General features: G+C 40.4%; 2 protein-coding genes across 2 annotated transcripts in view; one reads left to right on the top strand and one right to left on the bottom strand.

Moving 5' to 3' along the window:
• LOC126212814 (protein-S-isoprenylcysteine O-methyltransferase) overlaps positions 1–3381 on the bottom strand; it is a 29714-nt gene extending 26333 nt beyond the window's left edge. Inside the window, exon 1 of the mRNA XM_049940225.1 lies at positions 2843–3381. Within this exon, the coding sequence (XP_049796182.1) occupies positions 2843–3019 (177 nt within the window). The 5' untranslated portion in view covers positions 3020–3381. The remainder of the gene's footprint in view (positions 1–2842) is intronic.
• Positions 3382–3551: 170 nt separating this feature from the next.
• LOC126212813 (something about silencing protein 10) overlaps positions 3552–17144 on the top strand; it is a 195196-nt gene continuing 181603 nt past the window's right edge. Inside the window, exon 1 of the mRNA XM_049940224.1 lies at positions 3552–3760. Within this exon, the coding sequence (XP_049796181.1) occupies positions 3744–3760 (17 nt within the window). The 5' untranslated portion in view covers positions 3552–3743. The remainder of the gene's footprint in view (positions 3761–17144) is intronic.

Below are 17144 nucleotides of genomic sequence, written 5' to 3'. Positions count from 1 at the left end.
AGAGCAGTTGAACGGAATGGACAGTGTCTTGAAAGGAGGGTATAAGATGAACATTAACAAAAGCAAAATAATGATAATGGAATGTAGTCGAGTTAACTATGTTGATGCTGAGGGAATTAGATTAGGGAATGAGACACTTAAAAGTAGTAAAGCAGTTTTGCTATTTGGGGAGCAAAATAACTGATGATGGTTGAAGTAGAGAGGATATAAAATGTAGGCTGGCAATGGCAAGGAAAGTGTTTCTGAAGAAGAGAAATTTGTTAACATCGAGTATAGATTTAAGTGTCAGGAAGTCTTTTCTGATAGTATTTGTATGAAGTGTAGCCATGTATGGAAGTGAAACGTGGACGATAAATAGTTTAGACAAAAAGCGAATAGAAGCTTTTGAAATGTGGTGCTACAGAAAAATGTTGAAGATTAGATGAGTAGATCACATAACTAATGAGGAGGTATTGAAAAGAATTGGGGAGAAGACGAGTTTGTGGCACAACTTCACTAGAAGAAGGGACCAATTGGTAGGACATATTATGAGACATCGACGGATCACCAATTTAGTATTGGAGGGCAGCGTGGAGGGTAAATATGGTAAAGGGAGACCAAGAGATGAATACACTAAGCAAATTCAGAAGGATGTAGGCTGCAGTAGGTACTGGGAGATGAAGAAGCTTGCACAGGATAGAGTAGCATGGAGAGCTGCATCAAACCAGTCTCAGGACTGAAGACCACACCACCACCACCACCACCACCACCACCACCACCACCACCAACTTTTATTTGGCTTTCACATTCACTTGCATTGCCTACTTACAGCCAAAATGTCACTTTTATCCTAACCTGGATCTCAGGCTGCATTACAGATCAGTCTGTCACCACAACTAGAAGTGTGTTGGAGTGTTGTTGTTGTTCATAAATTGTTTACCATCTGGCAGACAATATTAATAGTAACTACAGACATTTTGTAGATGATGTACTCCTCTACAATGAAGTAGGCTACTGTAAAAAAAAAAAAAAAAAAAAAAAAAAAAAAAAAAAAAAAAACCTGCATAAATACTCCGACAGTTCTTGATAAAATTTCAAACTGATGAACTGACTGACAACTCACTTTGAAGGTCCAGAAATGTCAAATTTCACACATCACAGAAAACTAACATGTAGTATTCCATTAAACTAAAAATTCAGTTTTGTAACTATCCAGTTAGTAACCATGTTTTCCCAAAGAACCTGCCAAGATGCTACACATCATGGTAATCAAAAGAAAATGCAGAAAAACTAAACTGAATTACACTACACAACTGAAATCCCTCAACTCCGACAAATACCCGGCTGCAATAATTTGTAGAAACACTGAATGGAATTATTACATAGTCTAAATCATACATAAATCAAATGGTAGACTTTGGTTGTTAGATAGGACACTGCAAAACAGAGGATATTGCTTATAAAACTCAAGCATCTCATCATACAATAGGCCTACTGCTGTTTAGATATTGAAACATCATGGCTACTCATAAAGTTGCAAGAAACAGTATTAAATGGGGAAATTAGGGATATACTACAATGCTCCATGTACCAATCAAGGGGCTGACAGTGAAGACAAGGTTGGGCTAATTACAGAATATACAGAGACACTGAAACAATCAGTCAAGAAACCTTAATAGGTGGTACAACTGTAAGCACCATTAGCCCTGCACTTCACAGTGGTCTGCACAGTCTAGTGTCATGTTGGTGCCAGTCAACTGGCTCTACAAACTTGCATTTGGAAACTAGGAAAGTGTGTCTAAAGGTTTAGGAAACAGTTATCTATTGGTGAAACCTTTACAAAAACAAGCTAACTGCTGACAATCAGATAAATAAAAATTCTTCTCTCATTAAACTACAGTGACATTTACATAGCACAACACTGCATAAAATTATGAATGTTGATACTTTATCTTTCTTGGATTGTTGCATATATGCAACATATATGTTGGCATAGGTTTGTTTAACCTGTAGGGGAATGTCACAGAGAGATGTAAACTATCCCAAGAAAGTCTATTAACAAAGTTTCAAGAACCAGCTTTAAATGATTACTATACAACTGCCTATGTATTGCCCACTTAAGGATTGTGAGGACAAGATTAGAAGAATTACTGCACACACAGAGGCATTCAAACAATCATTCTTCCTGCACTCAACACGTGAATGGAACAGGAAGAAAACCTAATAACTGGTTCCATGGGGCACACCCCCTGCTATGGACCTCATGGTGGTTTGCAGGATGTAAATGTAGATTGTGCTTACCAATGAAGAGTTCAATGTTTTCCCATGTAATCATCTCGTTTTTTTGTAACCGATTTAACAGAACCTGTATCATACCAGGCATGAGAAAACTATAGAGGCTGTAACCTTCAATTGAAGGGAGGGGGTGGGTGTTGAGGAGGAGGAGGAGGAGGAGGAGGAGGAGGAGGAGGAGGAGGATAAGAAAGAGAAAGAGAGAGAGATAAATGTTCTTGTAATTGGTACGCATGTTACTGTATGGAAGAAGTCAGAGATGTGATGAGTCAGGTGTTTACACGACCCAATTGAAACATAACTTCTTCGTTAAAACCACTACTATCCTGGGGACGAAATCGTGTTGCATTACTGATTACAATTACTGGGTTTTTAGGTGACCGTGCGGAAAGAAGGCTGTCATTACTCCTAGCACGAATAGTAATCTCAATACGGAATGCTGCCTGACTGTACACCTCCTTTTTTCCTATTGTACAACACCGGCAGAAACACTACCAAATGTTACGAGTTAGCTATGGGTTACAGTAATTTTGGAGCATCCAGCAGTTGTACGCAATCCGTTGCTACTTACCTGATATGCATAATCCGAAAACACTGCAAACACGATGATGTTGACGAAGACATAGTAAGCAATTAGCCATAACCATACATTCCCGGCTTCCGTCACTTGCGTTGAAATAATCGTGGTGGCACCAAGCACGGACAACAAGAAAACGTACAAACCGATTTTTCCATGGTATGGTAACATTTTCGTGCTTTCTACCTGGTTACCAACAGTTCAAACATTTCGCAATGAGTGTGCTCATTCAAGACCACACCCACGTTATACAAAAGGCAACACTTCACATGCACCATCACACTGCTAGCAACAACTGCGTAACGAACGCGCTATTTCGAGACAGAGGCACGAGTATCAACTTCGCTAGTCGTCACTTAAAAAACACTGCTCTACATCACATACGGTTTTGGCCATTGCGAGGCGTATCCTAACCCCTTATTGACGTCAAATATCGGTGTCGGTGTAATGCGAGTCCTACACACTATTCTGATTTCTACGCCTTTTATAAACAAAATAAAATGACAAGCAAGTTGCCGTGTTGTGGAAGACGTGCAAAACAACTTGTGATTGGGTCGACTGCTGTTATCATTATAGCTACTTCTTTCAATGATCAAGAAACATCATCTTTAGCCTTCTAATTTGTTTCGGCAGAACTTGCTCACGTTCACTCTGTAATCTTTCGGAACTCAGTTTTGTTATTAAATCGTTCTAAAATAAAATTCAGCCGTACCGCTTCGTATAATATGCTTTGGCTTTTGCAAAAGGGTGTATCTGTGTGCAAAGACGTTCACGAAATATTCACTCACGTGTGTTGCTTTGTTTACACGTGTATAGGTTAGGTTGTTTGGGGTTTTGTGTTTGGCCTCAAGTTTAAAAATAATTTGATTCGAAAGGTGCCAACAACGACGAAGAAATGAGTAAGAAGTCTAAGTAAGTATATCAGTTTTAGAGACTTGGAACGTTAATATACATACTGTTATGACAACAATTTAAATATTGGTATTTGTAGTATTCATAAAAATTTCATAGGTTGTGTTAGATTGTCAGTTCAATGTAGTAACAGCTAATTGGATGCAGATGCTACAGCACCAACAAACTCAAGCCCTTACCTCTCATCTCACAGTCGACTTATACCTTCAAAGTGGAACTGGCTTGAATGATTTGATGCTGCCTGCATCTGTAATTTTTATTTATTTGTGTACTATTTCACATTATTCTGTAGTAGTCTCTGTACATGTCATATGAGAATGGCATGCACTGTCATTGTGCTCTTGAACGTAAATGTCAGTGTCATTGTAAAACTAGTATCACTGTGTTTTCTTCCACGTCAAGGGGACCAAGGGTCCCCACTCAGCCATCTCCAAATCTAAAGAAATTTGATGTGGAAGTTCTATATAGTCTTTGGTCGCTACATACAAAATTTCAGTTCAGTATCTTCAGTGGTTGAATTCTTAGGGGATTTTAAAGAGAGGCTACTCACCTCTGCATCATGTATGAAGGTACAAATGAGTCAACTTTGCTAGGCTTTTTTAAAAGTTCTAGCAAACATTTGGTCATTTGTTTTAATATACACACACACCTTTTAATCCTGAACCACACCATGGCAAAAATTAGGGATTTAGCCGTACCTAAATATAGATACAAGCCTTTAAAGTGGCTAAAGAATTCGTTGTGCTATTCTGAGAGCCATGGTTTGACCGGCCACTGCTATTTTTCATATGAACCAATCACACCAAAACTTCAGAGGGTTATTCATATCTATGATGTCTATATATTGACTTAGCATTGGATGCCCAGATGAAAAGATATGCATCTGCAAAGTTGGCCAAAATTTTCTAATAACAAATTTTAGGGTATTTTTGGGGGGCAATATCTCATCTGGGTCTTCTTCAAGTCTCTTTTTCTTGCTACAGATGGAAAAACCATGCTTTAAGCTTTCAAAGAAATATTGTTTAATTTCTGTATCTTTCAGTTTGATGAGTAAGAATATGTTTCAAAAGTTATTATTTTAGCCCTTTGAGAAGATTGAAAAGTCAAATATTTTGTTCATTAAATCCCATAATTAATTATTTTTATTCAAGTGTATAAGTCCATTTCAAACATTACGTTAAAAATTGACGTAAAAACAAGTATAGCACAAAACACAAAAATTTGTGAGAGCAAAAATACTAAAGAGTCATTTCCAATTTTGAGTAAGCACTTATATAGTTTTATCAATGACAGATTGTGAATAACTGTATTGTCTTCCTGCTGATATGTTGATGAGGCTTCTAAAGTCATGAAGATATGTTGCTCAGGAATCCAGCAGGTATCTTTAGCAGCCGTCATCCAGTGGAAGGAACGAGCATGACCGTGTAGGTACATGAAGCTGGTGAGGACGTCTTGTTGTTCATGTGAAACTTCGCAAGTTTCCAACCCACCAAAAATTGCCATGTGCATACAAGTAATATACTGTCCTGGTTGTAAACTTGGAATTGAGGCTGCTGGAATTTCTTCATCTGCTTCGAGGGCATTAACTGTGAATGCTGTAGTATCATTGGAACTCTGTTTACTCTTAGCTGATTACAATTAATTGATTTTTTCTTGTTCCAGATACTGTATGTCCCATGTTAAACCTTGTTTCTTGATCTGGGTGGATTTTTTCAATTTATTCTTTTGGTACATAGAAAAGCTTTACGTCTGGAAACCATCATCACAGAATTTGAATAAATCATACAGAGTCAATATTTGGTTATGAAAGGCTCTCTGCAGACTAGTACAAGCTGCAAGTCCTTTTTCTGTTCCCCCAGTGCTGTCACAAGGCAATTTACTGTGGCTTGTTTAAAAAAAAAATCCATTTGGCAGTGATGCCAAAATCCTTTTCATGCAGGCATAAATTGGTCAAATTTTTGAAATTATTTTATTGAGCAGCTGAATCATCACTAAAGCAATAAATGTTCATAATGTTTTCAGTCTTTGTCTTTAAATATGCTATCAACTTTTTCTGAAAGACATGGACAGCAATGGTATTATGACAGAACAGTCGCTGACCTTACGAGTGCTAATACTCTCACACTCTTTGCCATCAAAATAGACATCAGATGAATGAAATGTGACCTGACTATTCTCCCAATGGAATCCTTGCGCAGCATCCTGAACAACAAATGAATAATTCTCAGCAGAATCTATCAATATGATTAATTCATTTTCAGCAAGGTTTGTTTTTAGCTGCTTTGGTGTTCTGACACAAATTGATGGGTTCTTAAACTGGTAATTGCCAAAATCAATGCGTCCATGAAATCTTCATCAGTTCTCTGGCGAGTCTCCAATGTGTGCGTCTGCCAGCATTGACCCATTGCTTGTATTCCATTGTTTCGTCAGGGTCATAGTCTTTAAAAGAGTCTTCAAGAAAATCCTCTAGTCGCATTTTTCCTGGACATTCCTCACACTCTGGAACTGCGCGACCGCTACAGTCGCAGGTTCGAATCCTGCCTCGAGCGTGGATGTGTGTGATGTCGTTAGGTTAGTTAGGTTTAAGTAGTTTTAAGTTCTAGGGGACTGATGACTTCAGAAGTTAAGTCCTATAGTGCTCAGAGCCATTTGAACCATTCCTCACAATCTTGGAGCGTACAATTGTATGATTCCAAACTGCATACAGTTTTTTTCATCAAATCCTTGTAGTCATATTGAATGGATGTTGCTGAAGCCAACATTTGACATTTTGATGAATTGCACATACACATACTGAATGTGATCCAGATGCACCAGCTGTACTACACCATTTCAGCCTGAGCTCACAAAATTTTGAGAAGCCTAGTTCATTTCCATATTACTTACAATAAGCAGTGAACATTTCTGTAAGGTATGGGCATCTTCAGTAAAACCAAGCCCAGACCTACACTGAAGAAGCTCCTTGTCAATTGGTGACATTTCCTTAACTGATTGTAGTTACCTTTTGCCATAACAGAATGGTGATGGCTTCAGGCAATATTCAGTGTTGTTTTTATATAAAATATACAAATTAGGCTATCAGAACATATTGTTTTAGTGCTTACCTTCAGCTATACAACAGTGATTATTGATTATTCAGACACTAAGAACTCAACACTAAGTTTGTACAGTGTCAACATCAAAGATTACACCGCACAAAAGACTGAAACTGTGAAAATTGCCAATAATGAAAGAAGAAATTGAAAGTGGCGATTCAACAATGTATATCACTGCTGTGAGGGTAGAGCCTTAAAAAACTATCACTGCTTTAAAATGGAAACCGAGTGACAATGCATTGTGGGGTTAAAACCTTCTAAAGCAACATAGCATTCCATTATGATCTTCTAGATTTTATAATCTTCAGGGCATTTTCTGAGGTTTTATTATATTTATATTCTACACTGTAAAATAATGTAACAACACTTCTTATTAGCATAGTTACTTTCCCTAAACTGCAGGAAAATCTGATACTATTAAAAGACACTACAATTACACATTTTTTGATTTACAACTTCAAATTGTATTGATTTGTGTATTTATCAGTAATCCATTTTCCATACTTTTGGCAGGTATTCTTACTCATTGATATGGAAGATCCAGAAATTAAACAGTATAGCTTTGAAAGCTTAAAGGTTGCTCTGTCCAGTTGTGGCAAGAAAAAAAGGATTGAAGAAAACACAGTTGAGATATTTCCCCCCAAAAATACCCTAAAATATTCAATTAGAAAATTTTGCCAACTTTGCAGGTGCATATCTTTTCATGTGGGCATCAAGCGCCACTTAAATTGATTGATATCTATACATCATAGGTAGGAACAGCTATCTGAAGTTTTGGAATTATTGGCTCGTATGAAAAGTAGCAGTGGTCGGTCAAACCATGGCTCTCAGAATAGTGTGTCAATTTTTTAGCCACTTTAGAGGGCTGTATCTATATTTAGGTATGGCTAAATCCCTAATTTTTGCTGTGGCGTGATTCAGCATAAAAAGTTGTCTATGTATATTAAAGCAGATGACCAAATGTTTGCTAGAACTTTTAAAAAAGCCTAGCAAAGTTGGCTCATTTGCACCTTTGTACATGATGCGGAGGTGAGTAGCCTCTCTTTAACATTTGCTAAGAATTCAACCACTGAAGATACTGGTCTGAAATTTGTTATATAACCATCAAAGACCATGCAGAACCTTCACATCAGATTTCATTAGATTTGGAGATGGTAGAGTGGGAACACTTTTTAATATTGGTCTCTTTGACGTGGAATGACCCTATGTTGTTGTTGTATGGGAAACTGTTGTCTTTGAGTGACTGTTGTAGGTTACAGGAAGACATGCACAGACTTTCTATTTGGCGTGATAAATGGCATCCTGATCTAAATGCGAGACAGTGTAAGTTGTTTACCGCAGCTCACGGTCTAGTGCCCAGCGTTGGTGCCTCTGGATCACAGAGTCCGGGGTTCGATTCCCAGCCTGATTGGGAATTTTCTCTGCCTGGGGACTGGGTGCTTGTGTTGTCCTCATCATTTCATCATCATTCATGAAAGTGGGGAGATCGGACTGAGTAAAGAGGAATTTGTACGGGTGCTGATAACCGCGCAGTTGAGCACCCCACAAACCAAACATCATCATCATCAGTACACGTTGTTGTTGTCCGAAGGCTAGTTTGGTGCAGCTCTCTACGCTGCTCTACCATGTGCAAGCCTGTTCATCTCCAAATAACTACTACAAACTACATCCTTTTGAATCTACTTACTGTATTCATCTATTGGTCTCCCTCTACAGTTTTAGCCTCCCCCCGTCTGCCCCCCCCCCCCTACCCCCAAACACACACACAAATTTTCCCCCAGCACTAAATTGGTGATCCCTTGATGTCTCAGAATGTGTCCTGTCAGCTGATCCTTCCTAATCAGGTTGTATAAAAAACTTCTTTTCCCCCCATTTCTATTTAGTACATACTCAATACTTGGGTCATTCCATGTCAATTCAACCAATTTGAGAAAATGTTCCAGCTGATAGTCCCAGATTAGGCTGAAATTTAGCACACCAATGCTACCAAGTGTAGAACACTCATGTACAAAATTTTAAGTTCCCCTGCCAATTAGTTCCAGAATTATGGCTTGTGAAAGAAGGTGGCGTGACCCGGAAATTGCAACCCGCATCTGGCAATCTATCTTCAGACCCAACTTCAGGTCTTAATAACTTTGGAACTATTCTGCACAGTCCAGTGAAATTTTTACAACCCAATAACATCCACTTAGAGAACACACTCCATGAATCAAAACACCAACAACATATTTCTGAGGGAAAATAAAAAATTCCAAAATGTGATTAAAAAAAGTAATATGTTAAAAGGTACGTATTGTAGGTGCCCTCTATGCCAAATATAATTCACTCAAAAAGGGTATAATTTTTTTTCTGGTAAGCTTAATGTGACCTAAACACACACAGAACTCATCATGCCCATCATGCCACACAAACGGAGTTACATGCACACGAAAATACAAAAATTTGAAAAATTACCTGAAAAACATTGATTTTATAAGTGTGGTAGCACAAAAGGGACAAGTGATATCCAAGCCAAATTTCAAACACTGCATAAGTAGACCATATTATAATACACTCCTGGAAATGGAAAAAAGAACACATTGACACCAGTGTGTCAGACCCACCATACTTGCTCCGGACACTGCGAGAGGGCTGTACGAGCAATGATCACACGCACGGCACAGCGGACACACCGGGAACCGCGGTGTTGGCCGTCGAATGGCGCTAGCTGCGCAGCATTTGTGCACCACCGCCGTCAGTGTCAGCCAGTTTGCCGTGGCATACGGAGCTCCATCGCAGTCTTTAACACTGGTAGCATGCCGCGACAGCGTGGACGTGAACCGTATGTGCAGTTGACGGACTTTGAGCGAGGGCGTATAGTGGGCATGCGGGAGGCCGGGTGGACGTACCGCCGAATTGCTCAACACGTGGGGCGTGAGGTCTCCACAGTACATCGATGTTGTCGCCAGTGGTCGGCGGAAGGTGCACGTGCCCGTCGACCTGGGACCGGACCGCAGCGACGCACGGATGCACGCCAAGACCGTAGGATCCTACGCAGTGCCGTAGGGGGCCGCACCGCCACTTCCCAGCAAATTAGGGACACTGTTGCTCCTGGGGTATCGGCGAGGACCATTCGCAACCGTCTCCATGAAGCTGGGCTACGGTCCCGCACACCGTTAGGCCGTCTTCCGCTCACGCCCCAACATCGTGCAGCCCGCCTCCAGTGGTGTCGCGACAGGCGTGAATGGAGGGACGAATGGAGACGTGTCGTCTTCAGCGATGAGAGTCGCTTCTGCCTCGGTGCCAATGATGGTCGTATGCGTGTTTGGCACCGTGCAGGTGAGCGCCACAATCATGACTGCATACGACCGAGGCACACAGGGCCAACACCGGGCATCATGGTGTGGGGAGCGATCTCCTACACTGGCCGTACACCACTGGTGATCGTCGAGGGGACACTGAATAGTGCACGGTACATCCAAACCGTCATCGAACCCATCGTTCTACCATTCCTAGACCGGCAAGGGAACTTGCTGTTCCAACAGGACAATGCACGTCCGCATGTATCCCGTGCCACCCAACGTGCTCTAGAAGGTGTAAGTCAACTACCCTGGCCAGCAAGATCTCCGGATCTGTCCCCCATTGAGCATGTTTGGGACTGGATGAAGCGTCGTCTCACGCGGTCTGCACGTCCAGCACGAACGCTGGTCCAACTGAGGCGCCAGGTGGAAATGGCATGGCAAGCCGTTCCACAGGACTACATCCAGCATCTCTACGATCGTCTCCATGGGAGAATAGCAGCCTGCATTGCTGCGAAATGTGGATATACACTGTACTAGTGCCGACATTGTGCATGCTCTGTTGCCTGTGTCTATGTGCCTGTGGTTCTGTCAGTGTGATCATGTGATGTATCTGACCCCAGGAATGTGTCAATAAAGTTTCCCCTTCCTGGGACAATGAATTCACGGTGTTCTTATTTCAATTTCCAGGAGTGTATGTGGCAAAATTTCAACTTGTTATTGCAAGGCATTTGTGTACAATAAAAGTTGACAGGGATGTATTTGGTTACGTTTCTTTTAACACGATTTAGCAAGTAATAGTGATGATGCAGACAGCTTGTTTCAGATAAAGCTGCAGCAATTGTTGGGAACCATTAGGCAACAGAAAGTTAAACAATGGTAGTTGTCAGGGAGAGAATGAGTCATTGTTAGGCAGGAACAACAAAGGAAACAAGCAACAATTACAGGTTACTCATGTTTTTAAGGTTCTAGTTAAGACTGGTCAGTACTGTTGTGGAAAGTCAGTATGGAGGCAGAAGAGTGTACTAGTGGTGCTTTTGTTCAAACAAGTTGCAGTATTGGTAAAGCATAAAACAACATATGGAACAAAATGTGGCATTCGCTTTGTACTTTATGATCTGGATGAATCGGACCAAGATTTGTTGCCATGGAGATCCGGGATACACCCTGTGGGCGCAAGAAGTACAGCAACAGGAAACTTTAGTGTTTGTTATCATCATATGAAAGTGTTTCTGGATAAGTATTCTTTCATACAAAGAAGTTGTTTTGATCCATTTTGCATTCATAAGAAGACAGTGAAGTGTAGCCTAAGAGAAATTGATATAAAATCAGTATTGAAAGTGAATCAGTGCATGGGACTTAACGTGAAACCAGGACAAAAGTTATGTTCCAGGTGTATTACACTGCTAAAAAATGAAGAATATTCTGATAATTTACATGGCAGTGACGAAGAGTATCAGCCACCTACAACCACAGTGGATGAGGAATTAAGTATTTCAGTGACTACTCTTGGTTTGTCTCCCATGAAGACACACAAAGTTTGGAAAAGAGACAGGCCCAGCTATGGTAGAAGAAAACTACAAGAAGCTCAAATGGAATTAAAACACAAAATAGCTGACACACTAATGGTGGAAAAGGAAGAACTATCTGCTCCAAAGGAACAGAAATCGTGCCAGAAATGCTCTGATTTGGACAAAATTGTACATGATTTGAAAGAAAAATGTGCCATATCTGCACACCAGAAAAAAGTAGCTATTCTTACCCTTGCACCTTCCAGCTGGTCTATTGACTACACTGCAAAGGAATTCAGTTTTTCTACATATATGGTAAAGGAAGCTAGGAAAATAAAAGCAACCCAAGGAGTGCTTCCACAACTTCAGCAGGCTCAGGGTAAGCAGTTGAGTTCAGAAATAAAGGTGCTAGTGTCAGAGTTGTATGAAAATTATGACTACAGCCGAATAATGCCTGGAAAAAATGACTATGTAACGGTGAAAATGGGAAATGTATGTGTACATATGCAAAAAAACTGTTGCAATGCAACATATCAGAACTATATGTAGAATTAATGGATAAGTATCCCAATACCAAAGTCGGTTTATCATCTTTTTTCAATCTTCGGCCAAAATGGGTTGTGCCTGTAAGTGCAAGGGGCACACACAATGTTTGTGTATGAGAGACCCATCAAAATGCTAAGCTGATGTTTGCTGCTATAAAGGATTCTGGTCTGGATTACAAAGGTGCAATAAAGCTGCAAGTGTGTGACATCAGTTCCTACCAGTGCATGATACACAGGTGTGAAAAGTGTCTTGGTAAGGCAAATCTTGCAGAACACATGAGTAACAAACTGTGTGGTGAACTCCTTATGGATGACAATGAACTTGTTTCTTATAAGCAATGGACACACACGGATCACACAAGTCTTGAAACAAAGCAAAGTACAGTGGAAGATTTTGTTGAAATGTGTTGTCAAAAAATGGACAAACTGACCACACACAGCTTCACAGCAACAGCACAATTGGCTTATCTTCAGTTTTGTAAGGATAATATGAAACAAGATGAAATTATAGTAATATTAGACTTTTCTGAAAATGATGCATTTATAGTTCAAGATGCCATCCAAGGATATCATTGGGACAACAGTCAAGCAACTCTCCAGCCATTTGCGATTTACTGTAGAGGTGATGTGTCTGTCGTGAACCTGTGTGTTTTTAGTGACTGTTTAATTCATGATGCCATTGCAGTTCATGCCCACATTTGCACTGTCATGGCATATGTGAAAAACAAGCTGCCTCACATACATTTTGTGAAATACTTCAGTGATGGGGCAGCTAGTCAGTAAAAAGACTGTAAAAATCTCAAAAATTTATGCACGCATTACCACGATTTTCAGATTCACGCAGAATTTTTTCGCAACGAGTCATGGTAAAAATGTATGTGATGGTATTGGTGCTACCATTAAGCACATGGCATCATGAGCTAGTCTGCAGCACCCTACAGGAGGTCACATTGTAACACCTCTTCAATTATTTAGCTGGGTACAGAAAAATATCTCTGGCATACAATCATTCTATGTTTCGAAAGATGAGGTGAAATCAGTCGAAGAGTTGCTAAAAAGCAGGCTAGGACACGTTAAAGCTGTTGCAGGTTCAAGTTGCCATCATCACTTCTCTCCAGTGCACTTTGACAATGTGCAGATGAGCAGAGTGTCCGGTTATAACTATAGGTTCATGCACAACATGTGTCTTCACAGTGTGTCTGACTCAGGATTCAGAAGCAAAAGCAGCAACATACAACCAGGTCGCTATGTTATTGCTGTTTATGATGACAAATGGTACTTGGGATGTGTTGCAGAGTGCTGTGAAGCAGGTGATGTATTTGTGAACTTCATGGCACCAGCAGGACCAGCAAGATCATTTCTTTGGCCACGTTTGGCAGACGTGTTGGATTCCTGTTGAACATATTCTTATGACAGTTCCAGTTGCTACCACAGTGTCAGGAAGACAGTACAATTTGCCACTCAATGTACAGAGTACAGTATCTAAAGTGTGGGAGAACTTCTGTTCGAAGCACAATCGACTGGTTTTTAGCAGTTAAGGTGCAGTAAACATTAATGATAGGTTGTGTTAATCTGTCTATATGTTGTTGCTTAGTGATTAAATAGTTGTGGGAGAGGATAAGAAGAGGCAGAACAGTTTACGATATGTTTTTACAAAATTGTGTTGTGGAACAATGGCCACGTCACCAAATACATCTGTCAACTTCCATTGTACACAGATGTCTTGCAATAACATGCTGAAATTTTGAGATATACATCATTATGGTCTACTTACACTGTGTGTGAAATTTGGCTTGGATACCACTTGTCCCTTTTGTGCTACCACACTTCAAAAAGCCATGTTTTTCAGGTAATTTTTCAAATTTTTGTATTTTTGTGTGCATGTAACTCAGTTTTTGTGGCTGATATGGGCATGACGAGTTCTGTGTGTGTTTAGACCACATTAAGCTTACCACAAAAAAATTTCTACCCTTTTTGAGTGAATTATATCTGGCATAGAGGGCACCTACAATATGTACCTTTTAACGTATTACATTTTTTAAATCACATTTTGGAATTTTTTTATTTTCCCTCAGAAATATGTTGTTGGTGTTTTGATTCATGGAGTGTGTTCTCTACATGGATGTTACTGGGTTGTAAAAGTTTCACTGGGCTGTGCAGGATAGTTCCAAAGTTATTAAGACCTGAAGTTGGGTCTGAAAATAGATTGCCAGATGCGGGTTGCAATTTCTGGGTCACACCACCTTCATTCACAAGTCATAATTGTGGAACTAATTGGCAGGGGAAACTAATGCTTTGAACACGAGTGTTCCACACATGGTAGAATTAGTGTACTGAATTTCAGTCAAATCTGAGACTATGAGCTGCCTTGTGTGGTCCTACATTTCTCTGGAACCTAAGTGATTTTATTCGACATTGGCTTCCACCAGTTTTTCCGTTCTTCTGTGAAGAATTCGTGTTAGCGTTTTGCAGCCGTGACTTATCAAACGGATACTTTGGTTGCATTCACACCTATCAGTACCTGCTGTCTTTGGAATTAGAATTATTACATCCTTCTTCAGGTCTGAGGGTATTTTGCCTGTCTCATTAATCTTGCTCACCAGATGTCCTGTCATAGCTGGCATCCCCAAGGCTGTCACTAATTGTGACAGAGTTTCACCTACTCCCAGAGCCGTGTTTCAGCTTAAGTCTTTCAGTGCTCTGTCAAATTCTTCTCGCAGTAGCGTATTTGCCATCTCATTTTCATCTGTGTCCTCTTCCATTTCTGTAGTACTGCCTTTAAGTTCATCTCAGTTGTATAGACCCTGTATATATTGTCAGCTTTCCCTTCTTTGCTTGGTACTGATTTTCCATCTGAACTCTTGATAATCAAATGGCTTCTTGTCTTTTCTCCAAAGGTCTCTTTATTTTTCGCATAGGTGGGATATATCTTACCTTTTGTGAAATATGCTTCTAAATCTTTACATTTGTGGCTCTGAGCACTATGGGACTCAACTGCTGAGGTCATAAGTCCCCTAGAACTTAGAACTACTTAAACCTAACTAACCTAAGGACAACACACACAGCCATGCCCGAGGCAGGATTCGAACCTGCGACCGTAGCGGTCGCGCGGTTCCAGACTGTAGCGCCAGAACCGCTCGGCCACCAGCGGCCGGCCTTACATTTGTCCTCTAGCCATTCCTATTTAACCATTTTGGACTTCTTGTGAATCTCATGTTTTAGATGTTTGTATTCCTTTTTGCCTACTTTATTTGCTGCATTTTTATATTCAGTCCTTTGATCAATTACATTAATTATCTCCTGTATTATCCAAAGATTTCTGTTGGATCTTGTTCTTTTACCTATGTAATTGCCAGCTATCTTCACTGTTTCATCTTCCAGAGCTACCCAGTCATGTTGTATTGTATTCCTTTCCTCTGTTCTAGTCAATTGTTGCCTAATGCTCCCTCTGAAACTCTCAAGAACTGGTGGTTTTTTTTTTGTTTTTTTACCTACCCAGGTCCCATCTCCACAATTTCCTACCTTTTTGCTATTTGTTTACTTTTAATCTTCAGTCCATAACAAATAAATTGTGGCCAGACTTCACATCTGCTACAGGAAATGTCTTACAATTTAAAATCTGGTTTTGAAATCTCTGTCTTATCATTATACAGAGTGGAGAAAAGTGTGTCACAAAATTTTAACCCTGGATAGCTGATGCCAGTAGCAACCAAAATTACTAATGTTGTGTAGGTCGACAACGCTCCTTTTTTAAACTATGGAAACTTGGGGCCTCACGTTCCAATTGGCCGTGGGATTGCCCTGTTGCTGTTCGTCGGTAGATGTGTAGTGCTACGGTTGTCGGTACCGCTGAGCGTGCAGGCTGCACTGGATACATCGCATCCTTGGCAGGCAAAGCATTTGTGGTCGTGCATTGTCCAGAGCATCCGACAACAGGGCAATGTCGTGGCCAATCGGAGCGCGTGGCGCCAAGTTTCTGTAGTTTAAAAATGGTGTGTTGTCGACCTACACAATATTAGTAATTTTGGTTCCTACTGGCATCAGCTATCCAGGGTTAGAATTTTGTGACACAATTTTTCTCCACCCTGTATAATCAACCAGAAACCTTCTGGTGGCTCTAGATCTCTTCGACATGTACATACAATCTTCTTTCATTATTCTTAAACAAAGTGTTAGCTGTGATTAAATTACGCTCTGTACAGAATTCTACCAGGTGGCTTCCTCTATCATTCCTCTCCCCTATTGCATATTCACCTGCAATGTTTCCTTCTCTTCCTTTTCCTAATATTTAATTCCACTCCCCAATGGCTAAGCACGGATGGATAGAGGACAAATGTAAGGATGTAGAGGCTTGTCTCACTAGGGGTAAGATAGATACTGCCTACAGGAAAATTAAAGAGACCTTTGGAGAGAAGAGAACCACTTGTATGAATATCAAGAGCTCAGATGGCAACCCAGTTCTAAGCAAAGAAGGGAAGGCAGAAAGGTGGAAGGAGTATATAGAGGCTTTATACAAGGGCGATGTACTTGAGGACAATGTTATGGAAATGGAAGAGGATGTAGATGAAGTTGAAATGGGAGATACGATACTGCGTGAAGAGTTTGACAGAGCACTGAAAGACCTGAGTCGAAACAAGGCCCCGGGAGTAGACAACATTCCATTAGAACTACTGACGGCCTTGGGAGAGCCAGTCCTGACAAAACTCTACCATCTGGTGAGCAAGATGTGTGAGACAGGTGAAATACCCTCAGACTTCAAGAAGAATATAATAATTCCAATCCCAAAGAAAGCAGGTGTTGACAGATGTGAAAATTACCGAACTATCAGTTTAATAAGCCACAGCTGCAAAATACTAACGTGAATTCTTTACAGATGAATGGAAAAACTGGTAGAAGCGGACCTCGGGGAAGATCAGTTTGGATTCCGTAGAAATGTTGGAACACGTGAGGCAATA

Source organism: Schistocerca nitens, chromosome 11 (assembly GCF_023898315.1).
Source record: "Schistocerca nitens isolate TAMUIC-IGC-003100 chromosome 11, iqSchNite1.1, whole genome shotgun sequence".
In the NCBI taxonomy this organism is placed as follows: domain Eukaryota; kingdom Metazoa; phylum Arthropoda; class Insecta; order Orthoptera; family Acrididae; genus Schistocerca; species Schistocerca nitens.
The sequence above is the reverse complement of the archived record's forward strand: the minus strand, read 5'-3'. Positions and strand labels throughout refer to the sequence as shown.